We start from the raw sequence: 17,223 nt of genomic DNA on the forward strand, positions 1-17,223 counted from the left end.
AAATTTCAGCCATGTAATTGCATCCCTTAGAGGCTCAAAAAGTCAAATCAGGCGATCGATTTATATGGGAGTTTATATGTCAGATTATAAACCTATTTGGACTATACTTTGCACGACTGCTGGCAAAAATTTACCGGCTGAAGCAGTCATATATGAATATCGGTTTATATGGCAGCTTTATCAAGCTAAGAACTGATTTAGACCCTACTTGGCACAGTTATTGGAAAATTTCAGCCAAATCGGATAAAAGTTGTGCCCTCTAGAGGTTTAAGAAGTCAAGATTCGAGATCTGTTTGTATGGCAGCAATATAAATTAAAGAACCAATTTAAACCAATCTTGTACCAAGTCAAAGGAAAACACCTCATGCAAAGGTCAGCCAAGTTGAATAGGAATTGTTCCAGAAGTTATATGGTACCTATAACAAAATATGGCCCAACTGATTTACCCTAATAGGAAGTAAAATTTGCAAATTTATAGCCGAGTCCGAACGGCGTGCCGTAGTGCGACACCTCTTCGGAGAGAAGTTTTACATGGCATATTACCTCACAAATGTTGCCAGCATTAGGTGGGGAAAGCCACCGCTGATAATGTTTTCTCATGGTCTCGCCAGGATTCGAACCCAGGCGTTCAGCGTCATAGGCGGACATGCTAACCTAACCCAAATGTGATCATTCCTTTTCCTACCTTCAGCATGCTGAAGGAGGAATTTCGCTCAGTTGGCGGTTTTACTCTTATCTAAGATGTTATGCCAAAGTACCTCTGAAACTTTGTCATAATGTTAATGATTTTGTCATAATTTTTATAAAAAAAATTTTAATTTCGTCCCAATGAATCTTTTTATAAAATTTACGAAACATGCTCAATAAAATTCAAACATTTGGAATCAATGAAATTTATCATAACATTTATGAAAATCAAACATATAATTTATGAAATGTTTATATATCTTTCACACGTTCAAGTGTGCATGAACACGTAGGACCACTGGTTGTCCCAAACCGCGTAGACACCTTGGGCGCGTACCGACGCTCCTCCGGGGGTTAATCAAACACATGTGAGAGTCGCTTGCGCCCTACTCTCTTCTTTTATCTCTTCTGAGACCTTATCTCGCCTCCTGGTCCGATCTGGCGACTTACACGTTTTTACTTTCCAAACTACGCTCTTTTACTTATAGTGTATGAAAGTGCCACCGTGGCCAACCAAAGGTAAATTCTGTCCGAATTTTTTTACAAAAATCCCCATTTAAAGATAAATTTTCTGTGGAGGCTACAAATATAGTTTGGTGCAACAATTTTTTGCATGTGTTTAGGGGACATATGAAGTAAAACAAGTAAAATGGCGTTAAGTTCGGCCGGGACGAACTTTGGATACCCACCACCTTGGGTATAACGTTTCGTCAAAATCCGGTGAAAATTGCATACGTTATGTCCCCTAGCAGTTATATCGAAATATCTTCCGATTTGGGCCAAATACTAATAAGTTAAAGTCATTGTTCAATTGTGTATAACAAAATATTGGTCTTTTTAGTAGCTGTATCTAAAAAAAAACCGATCTGAACCATATACGACCCGGATGTCGAAAAGCCTAACATAAGTGTCACTGTGTTAAATTTCAGTGAAATCGGATTATAAATGCGCCTTTTATGGGCCAAGGCTTTAAATCGAGATATCGGTCTTCATGGCAGCTATATCCAAATCTAGACTGATTTGGACCAAGACAAAATCGGACAATAAATGCTCCATTTATGGACCCAAAACCTAAAACCGAGAGATCGGTCTATAAGGCAGATATATCCAAATCTGGATCGATCTGGGCCATATTGCAGAAGTATGTCAAGGGGCTTAACTTAACTCACTGTCCTACATTTTGACGACATCGGACAATAAATGAGCCTTTTATAGGCCCAAACCTTAAATCGAGAGATCGGTCTATATGGCAGCTATATCAAATCTGAACTGATTTAGGCCAAATTGTAGAAGTATGTTGAAGAGCCTAAGACAATTCACTGTCGCAAATTTCATTAAAATCGGATAATAAATATGGCTTTTATGGGCCTAAGACCCTAAATCGGCGGATCGTTCTATATGGCAGCTATACCCAAATTTGGACTGATCTGGGCCAAATTGACGAAGGATGTCGAAGGGCCTAACACAACTCACTGTCCCAAATTTCAACAAAATCGTATAATAAGTGTGGCTTTTATGGGCCTTAGGCCCATCGGTCTATATGGGGGCTATATCAAGATATAGTCGTGATTTCAACAACAGACTGACAGACGGACGGACATGTCTAGATCGTCTTATATTTTTACGCTGATCAATAATATATATATACTTTATAGGGTCGGAAATGAATATTTCGATGTGCTGCAAACGGAATGACAAAATGAATATACCCCCATCCTTCGGTGGTGGGTATAAAAATCATTAGCCCGAATAGACGATCTGGGCATTGCGTTTTGAGAACTCGAGGGATATTTCCATTTTTTTAATAAAAAATTGCTAATTTTGAAGTGCATATTGCAACCGTTTAATTTGCTCAAACTTCACTTAAAACGCATCTACAATATGAGTTCTTTACAAAGAAGAAAAAGTTAAGATATTTTTGCATCAATCAATGAAAATGCTTTTTTTAACCCAAAAATGCAAACAATTCCCTTTTTTTAACATTTTTATACCATCCACCATAGGATGTGGGTATACTAATTTCGTCATTCTGTTTGTAATACCTCGCCCCTAGAGGGCGGTATTTGGTAATTTGGTAATTTTTCTCCGATTTCGATGAAATTTGGCACAGATCAGAATATTTTTGAATATAGCTGCCCTGTAGACCGATCGCCCCATCGCCCGGTAGGGTATTAAGGACATAAAACATGTATAAAATTTGGCACAATGCGTCCTGGTAGACCCCGAAATATTCCTGTCAAATGTGGTCTAGATCGGACTATATTTGGATATAACTGCCATATAGACCGATCTCCCGAAATAGGGTATTGAGACCATCAAAGATCCATATATTACCTGAATTCGATGAAATTTGGCACAGTGTGTTCTGGCAAAAATTCTAAATATGCCTGTCAAATGTGGTCTAGATAGGCCGATCTCCCGATAAAGTGTAATGAGCCTATTAAAGGAGCATTTTTTATCCTATTTCAATGAAATTTGTCACAGCGAGTTCTGGTAGCCCTCTAAACCTTTTTGTTGAATATTGTCCAGATCGGGCCATCTTTGGAAATAGCTGGCATATAGACCGATCTCCCGATATAGAGTATTGAGCCAAAAAAGGAGCATTTCTCATCCGATTTTGATGAAATTTGAAACAATGCGTTTTGGAACCCCTCTAAACCTTTGTTGAACATCGTTCAGATTGGGCCAAATTTGGATATAGCTGGTATATAGACCGATCTCCTGATATAGAGTATTGAGCTCATTAAAGGAGAATTTTTCTGCCGATTTTGATGAAATATATGTATATATATATATCTAAAATCCGATTTTATGAGTTCAGGAGGTCAGGTTTATATACAAAGAATACGAAATCAACAAAAATTGTTTAGAAAATGTTTTTATACGCAAGACATCTACAAAATTATAAATACCCAAATTCCCAATACCAATAAATACCCAAGCTTTGGGTATTAACCCGGTGGAAACCCATCTCTACATACTCACTATAAACACCATTCAGACCTTATGTAAGGCCGGGACAGGTTTGTCTTTTTACACTTTCTTGGCGTTGTCGACGAAGTTACAAATACAAAACTTTTTCTCGTTGCCTCGAAAATTCATCGATATAGAAGTTTCATAATCTCCTACTAGGTTAGTAGTTATTCTCTGTAAAATTCCCACCGACCTTTCTCAGGAACGAAGCTAAGAGCACCGGAGCACCTTTGCCTATAGTCTATATGCTTAACTAGTGCCTTCTAATTGTTCTTGAAATTTCGGTATAAGACGCCGCTAGTGTCTGTGGCTGCAATATATATATAGACTAAGAAACTGTCTACATACATGGCATATATTGGGCAATAATGATAAAAAACAAGTTGGATATTAGACTAAGCTGAACGTCGATTTAGACAGACATATGTACCACAGTTGTTAAACAGTCACTTCCACTTTATTAAGAAATTGAAAAACATTATGATATAAAAAATGTATGCAGAATAAACCTCTTTAATTAAAAAAAAAAAAACTAATTTTATTTTCACACCTTTCTTTGCATCCACAGATACATCGATATTGTTAAAAGTTTGGGTCCGGAACTTTCGGCATTACCTAGCGCCACCTTTAAACTAACTGCCCGATTCGTCAACTCCCCACCAGGAAATCCATATCATGCCGCCACGTTCCGTTCCAAACACTCCTATGTGGGACTGCCAATGCTGAAAGCATATTCGACCATATCAGTAGATTTCCGCTTTAAAACCGTAGAGCCCAATGGACTTTTACTTTACAATGGAGGCCGGCGCAATGATTTTGTTGCTGTCGAATTGGTCAATGGTCACATTCATTATACGTTCGATTTGGGCGATGGCCCCATAACGATGCGCGACAAGACCCGCATCCATATGAACGACAATCGGTGGCATCAAGTCAGCATAAGGAGACCTGGTCCGAAGACGCATACGTTGGCCGTAGACGATTCCTTTGAAATTATTACGCTCTCGGGCAACAGTATGCACCTGGAGTTGTCGGGCATTCTGTATATAGGTGGTGTTTTCAAGGATATGTACTCGAAGTTGCCGGCATCGATATCATCTAGATCCGGCTTTGAGGGTTGTATTTCTTCACTCGATCTGGGCGACACATCACCATCACTGACAAATGACGCTGTAGTACCGAGCTCGCTTGTTGTGTCCGGTTGCGAGGGCCCAACAAAATGTAGCCAAAATGCATGTGCGAACAGAGGCGTTTGTGTGCAGCAGTGGAATGCGTATGCCTGCGAGTGTGATATGACTTCGTATACAGGACCAACTTGTTACGATGGTAAGTATCATGGACCAAATAAAGAGAAAGAGAAAATTATAATAAAACCAAAATTCCCTAACCCCATTAAAGAGTTGCTGAAAAGAATTAAAAGTTTTTTTGCTAAAATTTATATCATTATTAAAAAAATTAAAAAAAAAACAGTAAGTACGGGCTGAAGTCGGGCACCACATTGGGTATACAAAATGTCACCGCCGATGGATCGGTTTCTGCACCCAGTAGCGACCACAATTTTCGATAAAAATTTTAGGTATCTGTACCAATTTCACAGTAACAGTTTGGCAATTTTTCGTTGAAAAAAAAAACTACCAAATAGTTCCAATAATAACAATGCAATTGCAAATGCAAATTTGCCCATGAACATTTCATTTAGAAACATCGGAAAAATCATTAAGGTCCCTAATAATATTGTCAGATACAAATTAATTCTAAATTTGAGTGCATTAGCTCAATTCTTATACAACGAATCATTTTGTACGTTTTAGTACCTATATGTACGATTTTGAATAATCTTATGGTCATTCAAAATTTATAGTCAAAGAGTACTTGTATCCCAATTTTGAGAGCTTTAGCTCACCCTGTTAAGAGAGTACCATTTTGTACGTTTGAGTACCCAAATATACGATTAAAAAATATCTTATAGTTCTCCAATATATTCTTTAAAGGTACCAATTACACCGCAATTATTGTAGTATAGCTTATCTTCGCAATTAGTTTTCTTCCACTTGTCGTATTTTTCAGTCAAGACAGCGATAACGTTTGACAAAATGCTTAATTTTACCATTCCCCGTTCACCGCAGGCGAAGATAAGCTATTTTGTACTATATTGCACTTTTAGGTACTAAAATGTACGAATTTTGAATGGATCATCGAATATCAAATTTCATACATCTGCTCCATCTGTTAAGAAAGTAGCAAATGGCACCAATTTTGGTACCAAAATATATGAATTTTTAATAGATCATTAAGTCACCAATCATGTATTTCTTAATTGTACCTACATGCCAAATTTCAGACCTCTAGCTCCATCTATTATAAGGTACCAAATGGTACCAATTTTGTGCGAATGGTGAATAGATCATTTAGCCATCCATCATATATTTCTTAGTTGTACCTACATGCCAAACTTCAGACTTCAAGCTTCATCTGGAAAGAAAGTACAAAATGGTAGCAATTTTGGTACCAAAATTTACGAATTTTTAAAAGGTCATTAAGTCATCCATCATATATTTCTTAGCTGTACCTACATGCCAAATTTTGGATCTCTAGCTCCATCTGAACAGAAAGTACAAAATAGTACCAATTTTGGTACCAACATGTTCGAATTGGGAAAAAATCATTTAGTCGCCCATCATATTGGGTTGCCCAAAAAGTAATTGCGGATTTTTTAAAAGAAAGTAAATGCCTTTTTAATAAAAATTAGAATGAACTTTAATCAAATATACTTTTTTTACACTTTTTTCTAAAGCAAGCTAAAAGTAACAGCTGATAACTGACAGAGGAATGAATGCAACTACAGAGTCACAAGCTGTGAAAAAATTTGTCAACGCCGACTATATGAAAAATCCGCAATTAATTTTTGGGCAACCCATACAATATATTTCTAAGTTTTGCCTACATGCCAAATTTTAGACCTCTAACTGTATTTGCACGGAAATTAACAAATGGTACCAATACTGTACAAATTGTAAAAAGATTATAGTCCCCTTACATACTTTCTGATGAGTCGTCTGCCGTATAGTCCTGACTTGGCTCCGAGTGACTTCTAAAATAAAATGAGGGGTCAACGTTTTTCGACACCTGAAGAAGCGGTTTATGCATGTTTTGGAGATTCCCCAATCAGAGTGGCAAAAGTGCTTCGACAATTGGTTCAAACGCATGCAAAAATGTATAGATCCCAATCGGGATTTTTTTGAAAAACAACAAAGCGATTTTCGAGACTCAATATTTGTTTTTGAGTTCTCTAATCATGAAATATAAAAGGCAACCCTGTTAGTTATGAATGGAGTATGAATGTTAGATTTCATTGTGAATATATTGATGATTGTTTAAGATATTCGATGATTTTGACTATTTCGGAAGATAACAGTGAATTATTCAGAACAAAAATGCGATAGCTTAGGTGTAGAAATTTCGCATATTTGAACAAAATTTGTCAAAATTTGAACACATTTCGAACCGAACACTGATTTTGGTAATAAAATTCAATGATTTGCAAGCGTTGCTCGTTAGTAAGTCTATTCATGATGAAATGTCAAAGCATACTGAGCATCTTTCTCTTTGACACCATGTCTGAAATCCCACGTGATCTGTCAAATACTAATGCATGAAAATCCTAACCTCAAAAAAATCACCCTTTATATGAAAAATCCGCAATTACTTTTTGGGCAACCCATACAATATATTTCTATGTTTTGCCTACATGCCAAATTTTAGACCTCTAACTGTATTTGCACGGAAATTAACAAATGGTACCAATACTGTACAAATTGTGAAAAGATTATAGTCCCCTTACATACTTTCTGATGAGTCGTCTGCCGTATATATATATATATATTTCGCAAATTAAACTATGAATTTTGAAAACTTAATCAATTTTGTTTCTTCGGTGTTTTACAGAATCAATTGCCTATGAATTCGGCAATAACAAGGGCATTATCCAATATACTTTCCCTGAAAATGCCCAGGCGGATACGGAGGAGGACAATATAGCTTTGGGTTTCATAACCACCAAGTCTGACGCTGTGTTGTTGCGTATTGAGAGTGCTACCACCCAGGATTACATGGAATTGGAAATAGTCGAGGGCAACATTTTCATGTGCTACAATGTGGGCACCAGAGATTTGCCCTTGGGAGAGATTGGCACCAAGGTCAATGATAATACCTATCATGTGGTACGATTCAGTAGAAAAGGAGGAAATGCGACACTACAACTGGATGATTACAATGTTCAAACCTTAACACCCCAAGGTAGGTCCTGCTTGATAAAACTTAAAAGGGCATGTCTGAGTCTCTTTGCTTTGCTTTGCAGTCCATCAGTCGACGGTTTTCAATACAATCTCCAATATACAAGTCGGAGGAAAATTCAGTCGGTCGGGACGTTCTCGCATCGAACGCCCCTTTGCGGGTGTCATTGCCGGCCTCACGGTGAACAAATTGCGCGTCTTGGATCTGGCTGTGGAGCGTGACCCCCACATAACCATACGTGGAGATGTTCAATTGGTAACTGGAGTATTAGATAGAAATGATCTGCAAAGAATGCAGCAGGTTAGGGATTTTATTTTTAAATAATTTGAAATCTCTCTTCAAACTTTTTCAAGTATTTTTCTCATCGTAAAAATAAAATCGATTTTTGCTCTGTCGTATTTGAAAATCTTTCTCAATCAAATTCAAATATCAGATTTTGTTTCTATTTTTGTCGCTCAATTCAATTCAAATCTATGCCATATCGTATATCAGTCCCAGTGTTCTTGAACCATGTTCTGTGAATGTGAATTAATGCACCCAAAAAAAGAACTACCACCCATGACCGATTTGTTGTCGAAGGTGGCAAAATTGAATCACCCATCGGACATGGTTCTCCACCGGCTGAGATCGTTTCGTTGTCTTCTCATACAAAAACAAAAAGCAAAAATAATTCCTAGTCTTGAATTCAGTGTAAATTGTGTAATTTCTTTGTGCCATTATCCGAAATATCCATAAACCCAATACCACCTAGTCTTTGTTTGGTTTCATTTCCTTCATCTGTTCTGTTCTAAATGAATTGGGAAAACTGAAAGATTTCGTCATACATACCAGCCTCACTTTTGTGCGAGCATTCGCTTGTACTGTGTGTTAGTGAGGTCAATGGGGTGTTTTTCGATTTCTCTCAAGTTTCCACAGCTTAATGCCTCCACTAACTTATCTAACAACAATTAATCACTAATTAATGGAAAACATTTCAAATATTTCTTATTTCTTAATTAACCACCCAACCACCCACCCACCCACCAACTGCACTGTGCACTTTGGCATCAATTTGTCTTCTTCTCTGTTCGTTGGTTTTCTTTTGTTTGTTTGTTTGTTTGGTTCTCTCTCTCTCTCTCTCTGTACAATTTCTTTTCGATCGCCACAACTGCAAATAATGTTCAAATTTTGAAAACAACAACAACATAACGAACGATAACCAATTAAGCTATTTACCCATATGCCTACTCTTGATTTTTGGATTTTCGAAATACGTTTTTTTCCTTTTATCGATTTTTTGTTCGATTATCTTATTCACAGAGATTTTAATGCACTTAGTATTGAGTATTGGATTTATGCAAACTAACGCACATTTACCTATTAACAAATATTATCAATAAATCAAATTACAAAAAAAAAAATCATACAATACATATGCATGCACATACATACACATACATCTACACAAAACGACCTTGGTATGAGGATGGGAGAATAATATTTTTACTACATACAAATGTCTCTCATAAAGTGATAGAATAATAGAGAAATTAGAAACCATATGGGAAATACTAGGGTGATATATCTCGGCCCCGCGGCCCCTAAATTGCACACGGTGCATCGATATCTGTTTAAGATGTCCACTCAAGTTAATGTCTACTTAACGCCAATGTGTACGATCTAGATCGTATTTAGCACGAATATCGAATCCGTTCAACTTCTACTCACTTTTCCAATTTTCAACAGTATATCGAAATTTATAATCTTAAGAGGATTAATCGGCAGATCAGTCTATATGGCGACTGAGTCAAGTTGTCCATACACTAATAAAAAGAACAAAATTAAATACTGCATGAGTATATGGCCTCATTATGCTACGACGCACAGTGGGACAAAATCGAAAGAAACTAGTAAAAAATATTCCGTGTGAGAACGGGTAGAGATGTTTGTTTGAAATTTGGAATCGTAAGAGCTGAGGTGTTATCGAGATTGCGTGCAAAATTTCAAGACCCTAAATGGTCCGGGCGCCTCTCGGTCACCTCGGTATTTTGAACAATTGTTCGGGCTGCCAAATTTTCATCTGCGGTTCGATTTTCAAAATTCTTCTGTCCTTAAAAAACCAAAAATAAATTCTGCCCGAATTTCAAAAATCCCCAAAATACCCCTTTCGGTCAAAGTTAGTTTCGAAATCGGCATTTTTTAGTTTATTTGCTGTGGAGGCTACAAATATTGTTGGATGCAAAAGATGGTTTGCATGTGTGCAAAAGATGGTTTGCAGGGAGTAAATAGAACATGTGCCCAATTGGAGGATTTGGGCTTTGGAATTTTTGAACACGAGGAGTTTTTCCCATTTCTTAATTAAAAAAATTGCCTATTTTGAAGTAGACATAGTACCCGTTTAACTTAATATATATTGTTCAAATTTCACTTTAAAAGTATCTACGATATGTCCTCTTCACAAGCAAAAAGGACAAATTTCAATAAAATACATTTACCTTTTTTCAAATTTTTTTACTTCCAAACTGTATAAATTTTAAGTGAAATGTCGGAAGTTTATGCACACTGCAGTCATTTTTTGGCCAAAATTAAAATTGAAGTTTTGAGATATTTGTTAGTAATTCATATAGAAAACATTAAGGATTTTGTAAGTAGCACGGAATTTCTAACTTAGATTTTCATTTTCGGGGTAACTTTTTAGTACTTAGACCCCACAACAAGCTGAGTTCTGGCTTAGGTGTATGCCTATAGGGACATGGGGCGGATTTATATCAGCACCCTCTTTTCAAGCTAACCTTATCATAAGAAAACATTTCAAATGGGAAAGAAAGAAAATTTTTTATTGAAAATGATAACAAACTGCCATTAAGGGTGGCTAGAAATTGACTAGTTTTAACTAATTTTCTGCCTATTGTATGCCAAAATATTTGTTTCATTTTTCTTGAATGATATAACAAAGTTACATCGCAAATTAAAGCTACTTAAAGAAAGCTTTCAGAAACATAATTGCCAGGGGCAAATTGAACAAGGGAAAACTTCTCACATATTAATGAGTGCTGTCCGATTCAAGTTTAAGCTCAATGATTAGAGCTACCCTTATTATAAACGAGTCCACTGCTTCTTGACCTCAGGAAGTCAAATCGGGAGATCGGTTTATATGAGCGCTATATCAGGTTATAGACCGATTTAAGCCGTAATTGACACAGTTGTTGAAAGTCATAACAGAATACTGGGCTAAAATTTCAGCCAAATCGAAATGAAAATGTAAGCTTCTTGGGTCTCAAGAAGTCAAATCGGGAGATTGGTTTATATGGGAGCTACATCAGGTTATATACCGATTTGAACCGTACTTGGCACAGTTGTTGAAAATCATAACAGAAAACTATGTGCCCCCTTCCTATGGTGGTGGCTATAAAAATATACGGTTTTCGTATTGCAAATCGTTGCCCTTCAAGCATAAATCACTGACTGCAATTTTACTTTTAATCCGTTTTAAACTTTTCATTGCAATCTCCAATTATCATACCAAACTCGTATTAACAGACATGCTAATATTTGTTATACTACCACTGCCCTTGCATATACTCTATACATGCATTAACACTCATGCAGACAAATACTTACATATGATATATACACATACAAATATACTTATTATCAACATAGTACATGTCTATACATAACCAACCATCAATATTACAATACATGCTACTAACTTAAACGTTTGGAATCATCGTTAATGTTCGCCTTCCTGCTTCATATTTTTCTTCCCCCAAGCAGACACCGGCCAGTGGCTATCCGGGAGCTATTGACGATTTGATCTTCTCTGGCGCTGGTTCAGGTTGCCGCGATGATGACGAGGACGAGTGCACTCCACCCTTCGAGTCAAGTGGCGATGACCTCATTACCCCCGTCTATGTGCCACCCACCAAACAGACAACAATGCCACAAAATGTCAGCACGGACAAAACGAACGGCACAGAGCGTGCCTGTGACGATGAGGACTGTATACACGGCTCTGGAGATTATGGCGAGACCACAGAACAGTTCACTTCAACGAGCACAGCCAAGGGCGCAGGTAAGCCAGTACAATCGCCGCAGCTAGTTCTTGTTTCCATAACATACGTGTATTTGTTTGTGTGTCATTTCATTATTTGACATCTATCTCTCACACATCCATAGACATACATATGCACTAAAAGAAAGGAGAAGACAGCTAGAAGTCGATGACAGCTGATGAGTGCTTAATGTTTCAATTTTGAACAATTTAGCGTGGGAAACGGTGTGGAGGTAATTTCAGGCCCGTTCCAAACCTGAACCATGCTAACTTTTAAATCACACGAGGTCTTGAACTTAAGAGTATTAAGAGAAGCGAGTAATTCAATCATAGATATCTCCTTTTCAATATCAATCGCCAATTAAACCAGACCTCAATTTGTTTTGTATGTAGGTTGGAGAAGTTATCATCCTGTGCCGAGTTGCACCAATGTGCACACAGGGTAAAAGCAATGTCGTTTCTGTCAGATATATTCCTCGTTGTATCCCTAGCGTCTGAGAGGCAGTGAATGCCGAGTCTTGTCTTCAACCAGCAGAAACGGTTTACTTCGTCTTAGTTGAGCTTAATTTCGTCTTTACTGTTTGGACTTTATTTCATTGTGAAATGAAACAAACTGCAAAAAGTATTTGGGAACTAATTAATTTTTCTGGGCGTTATGTTGAAAAATTGAATTTTCATCAAGTTAAAAAATTTTTCTGGAATGCCGTTTTTGTTTGTTTTTCGAGTCCAGTAAAAGGCATTTGAGTAATATATCTGCATATTACTATCAATTCTAAGTTAAACAATGAAGCGGAGAACAAGTGATCATGGAATTTGAAGTCATTGCCGGTAGGCGAAAAAACAGCAAATTGTTGTATATTTCCAGTCCCAATTCTGGTGTTTTCTAAATGATTTAAGAAAATCCATTCCTTTCAACTCCATTCCTTTGCGAAATATTTTTGTGACCAAACTAGAGAAGCGCAAAGGAATGGATGAAGGCACGATCGGCACGTCGAGAAATATGTGGTAACTATGCAAATGCATTGCAAATTTGCCCATGAACATTTCATTAAAGAACAGGGGCAAACTTCTCACATATCAATGGATGCAGTCCGATTCTAGTTTAAGCTCAATGATGAGGGACCTCCTTTTTATAGCCGAGTCCGGACGGTGTGTCGCAGTGCAACACCTCTTTTGAGGAGTAGTTTTTACATGGCATAGTACCTAACGAATGTCGCCAGCATTAGGAGAGGATAACCACCGCTGAAAATTTAATGATGGTCTCGCCTGGATTTGAACCCAGGCGTTCAGCGTCGTAGGCTGACATGCTAAACTCTGCGCTACGGTGGTTACTATGCCCATAAGTTATTCTATGGCAAGCGAAGTTTGTATGGATAACAAGTCTTCTGGGTTTGTGTGTGTTCTTCTAACAAAAGTCTTTTTGAAAGATGTTGGCTGTTAGAATTTAACTTTTCCCTTACTATATGAAGAGGTTGAATAACAAGACCCAACATTTCATTCAGAGGACATGCTTCTGAGCAGTGCAATCTCACTAATTAGTGCGTAGGTGGAAGCATGTACTCTTTTGGTGGCATAGCAGTCTGACGAGGCCCTTGGTAAAGGCCGAAATCGCGCTCATTGCAGCATTGCAACAAATGTCGAGACTCTTTAAAGTGTTTTTGTTATTTTGTTTTGAAATAGAAGCAAGAAATAAAAACACGTTGGTCTCAGCTGGGTAAACCAACAACAAAATGAATTGATTTAAGAAAATTCAATTCTTCATTTCAAGGATAGCATGTCCGCCTATGACGCCCAACGCCTGGGTGCAAATCCCGGGGTGAACATCAAAAAAAATTTCTGCCGTGGTTTTCCCCTAAACTAAAACTGGCATCATTTGTGAGGTATCCTGCCATGTTAATACTTTCTACCAAGTGGAGTCGCTATACGGCACGCCGTTCGGACCCGACATAAAATGATCACTGATGATCTTAAATCCCCTGTTCTTTAATGGAATGTACATGGGAAGTTAAGTTTAGTTAATTTAAACAAAAAAGAGGCACACAAAATGAATGAAAAACGAAGTTAAGTTATTATTATGCAGATATTAAAGGATACAAAGAGAATTTTGAATATTTTAACGTTATCGCTATTTTAATATTATCTTTAGAAAAAAATTCATTGAAATTTGGTCTTTTGAGAAAAAAACGTCATAAAAATTCTATCTATGGAAGAAATAACGCCATTAAAAAGAATTTCTTCGAAATTTTGTTTTTAAAAGAATTGTATAAATTTTGTTTTCAAAAAGAATTGTCTTTAGAAAAAATTTCATTGAAATTTTGTCTTTAGTGAAAATTTGATCAAAATTATGTCTTTAGAAAATGTCATTGAAATTTTGTCTTTAGAAAAAATCTCAATAAAATTCAGTCTTTAAAGAAAATTTCCACTAAATTTAGCCTTTAGAAAAACTTTCATAGAAATGTTGTCTTCAGAAATAATGTTATTGAAAGTTTTCCTTTAGAAAAATTTTAAGACAATTTCGATAAAATTTTGTCTTCAATAATTTGCTTTGAAATATTGTCTTTAAAAATGTACTTGAAATCGTGTTTCGATTTTTTTTTAATTTTGTCTTTAGGAAAGATTTGATTGAAAAGCTGTATTAAAAAATTGCATAAAAAAATTGTCTTAAGAAATGACTTGACTTAGTGTATTTGGGAAAAATTCGATTAAAATTTTGTTTAAAAAAAAAACATTGAATTTTGTATCACAGGACAAAATTTGTTTAATTATTTTAGTGAAAATTTCACTCCTTTGTTTTATTATATTTAAAAATATTAAAAATTTGCACACGTTTTTTAGATAAACTCCTTTTTCGAACAGTTTGAAAGCCCTTAAACTTTTTTTATAAAAATTAAAATCAATCTAACCAATGTATCCAATAAGGAACTATGCAAAATTTCATGCGGATAGCCTTATTCGTTTCGACGGTATCGTGATTTCGACTACCTGTTGAACGGACGGGTACGGTTAGATAAAAAAATTCAAATTTTGCCCATGAACATTCCACTAAGGAACAGAGGCAAACTTCTCAGATATCAATGAATGCAGTCCGATTCAAGTTTTAAGCTCAATGATAAGGGACCTTCTTTTTATAGCCGAGTCCGAACGGCGTGCCGCAGTGCGACACCTCTTTCCAGAGAAGTTTTATATGGCATAGTACCTCACAAATGTTGCCAGCATCAGGAGGGGAAAACCACCGTTGAAAATTTTTTCTGATGGTCTCGCCAGGATTCGAACCCAAGCGTTCAGCGTCATAGGCGGACATGCTAACCTCTGCGCTACGGTGGCCTCCAGGTACGGCTAAATGGACTTTGAATATTCAGACGATTGAGGATGTTTATACATTGAAGGGTCGAAGATAACTGTTTCGAGGTGTTACAAACGAAATGCGAAGTTAGTGGAAAAATTCACTTTATAGAACGCACCCCCATAATTATGAGCCCAAGAACGAGATGTCCTTTTCTGGGGCTAAGACCCCTGGACCCCCTAGTGACCAAAAATGCCTCCTTGGGGGACGTGCTCCCTTTTGTTGTCATTGGCGCTATACAGGGATTGCCGATAATGTTGGTTCCTTTTAAACCTCGATGTGATGTCTTCATACGCCACAAGTGAGTGTAATTTATTTATTGCCTAGGTTTAATGGGGGCTCAAAATTCTAAAAATCCCATAAGTCCTTCGCGGGTCCAACTTTTTCTTTTTCTACACCTATAAGTCATACTTGCCAAATTTCATGAAGATCGGCTGCCCCTTGATTTTAACGACAAATGCCCCATGTCGAGCCATTCGGACTTGGCTATAAAAAGCCTTAGCTATTGAGCTTAAAATTTAAATGGCATAGCTCTCATTGACATGTGAGAAGTTTATACCCACGGAATGTTCATGGACGTATAACTTGTTGCATATAACTTAAAAATTTACTGATTTGGCCCATTTGAAATGGAAACCGAAACCCAATCGAACTACAATACATTAACAAGAAGTATTTATGCAAAATCGAATTTCAATGTCATAACGATGAAGAATATATGTACTTTATGTGGTTTAGGGCTAATAATTCGAGGTGTTCCAAACGGAATAACGGATATATATAAAATAAGCTTAAACAAAAAGATGTATGAGGTATAGGATTTTACAACAATTCCCAACTTATGCTTATAAACATCCTATGCATATTGAAGAAAATAATTTGTACCGAGAAACTTTTCGTTTGGTCATTTACATATTTTAAGATCCGATTACTGCAGCAATATATACTTGAAATTCGATATTCATATGACTTGATTGCTTAATTGAAAACCTTTTAGGGCCCCCAAACTAGAGATAAACCATCGCCGCCAAAACTCTTTTTAAGGGATTCTGCTTCCATTTGCTATACTAAGTGACTCCAGGAATATTGAGGAATAAAAAAGAATAGAAAGGAGAGATGACACATTCTAACACCAGCTGGAATCAGATAACTATCATTCACAATAGACAAGAAATACTAGAGTTGTACACAAATCACCTTGAGCGATGTTTGTGCACAGATTGACAGAGTGCTCATTTCATTTCATTATGAATCTATTTTTATTTTTACTCATTCGTTCATGCTGATTAATCAAAATTTAATTAAGTTTTAATTCGATATGATTTTGAAAAGATTAGCATACTGGTAAACCAAATTAACAAAACAAAACAAAAATTACTATATTAATAGGGGAATGTCTGCTTCGTTAGTTTTTGTTTTATTGTCTATCGATTTATGTTAAGTGGTAAAATACTATCAAATCACATGTTTTGGTTTACAAATTAGCAAAACTAAAAATAGTTTCCCCATACCTTTAAGTCTTATTACTGTGGGATTCACAATCGATAAATTCAAAGGAACTAAAGATAAACTAAAACACAAATTTCTTATGTTCACGGTTCTGTAGAAGAAGACGTTTAGCTATTGTTTTTATACCCTCCACCATAGGATGGAGGTATAATAACTTCGTCATTCTGTTGGTAACACCTCGAAATATGCGTCTAAGACCCTATAAAGTATATGTATTCTTGATCGTGATGTCATTTTAAGTCGATCTAGCCATGTCCGTCCGTCCGTCCGCCCGTCTGACCATCCGTCCGTCTGTCCGTCCGTCCGCCTGTCTGTCGAAAACACTTCGAAGCACTTTTGCACAAATACTTTTTATTAGTGTAGGTCGCTTGGGAATGTAAATGGG

General features: G+C 36.6%; 1 protein-coding gene across 13 annotated transcripts in view; it reads left to right on the forward strand.

Moving 5' to 3' along the window:
- LOC106083753 (neurexin-1) overlaps window positions 1–17,223 on the forward strand; it is a 113,564-nt gene that overhangs the window by 67,632 nt on the left and 28,709 nt on the right. For 12 of the 13 annotated variants that reach the window (XM_059362986.1, XM_059362988.1, XM_059362991.1 and 9 more), the window contains 4 exons: window positions 4,229–4,986; window positions 7,606–7,956; window positions 8,018–8,253; window positions 11,710–12,007. In XM_059362986.1, coding sequence (XP_059218969.1) covers window positions 4,229–4,986; window positions 7,606–7,956; window positions 8,018–8,253; window positions 11,710–12,007 — 1,643 coding nt within the window. Of the gene's footprint in view, window positions 1–4,228; window positions 4,987–7,605; window positions 7,957–8,017; window positions 8,254–11,706; window positions 12,008–17,223 lie in introns of all 13 variants that reach the window. The other variant, XM_059362989.1, reaches the window with a different exon arrangement.

Source organism: Stomoxys calcitrans, chromosome 2 (genome assembly GCF_963082655.1).
Source record: "Stomoxys calcitrans chromosome 2, idStoCalc2.1, whole genome shotgun sequence".
NCBI lineage: Eukaryota > Metazoa > Arthropoda > Insecta > Diptera > Muscidae > Stomoxys > Stomoxys calcitrans.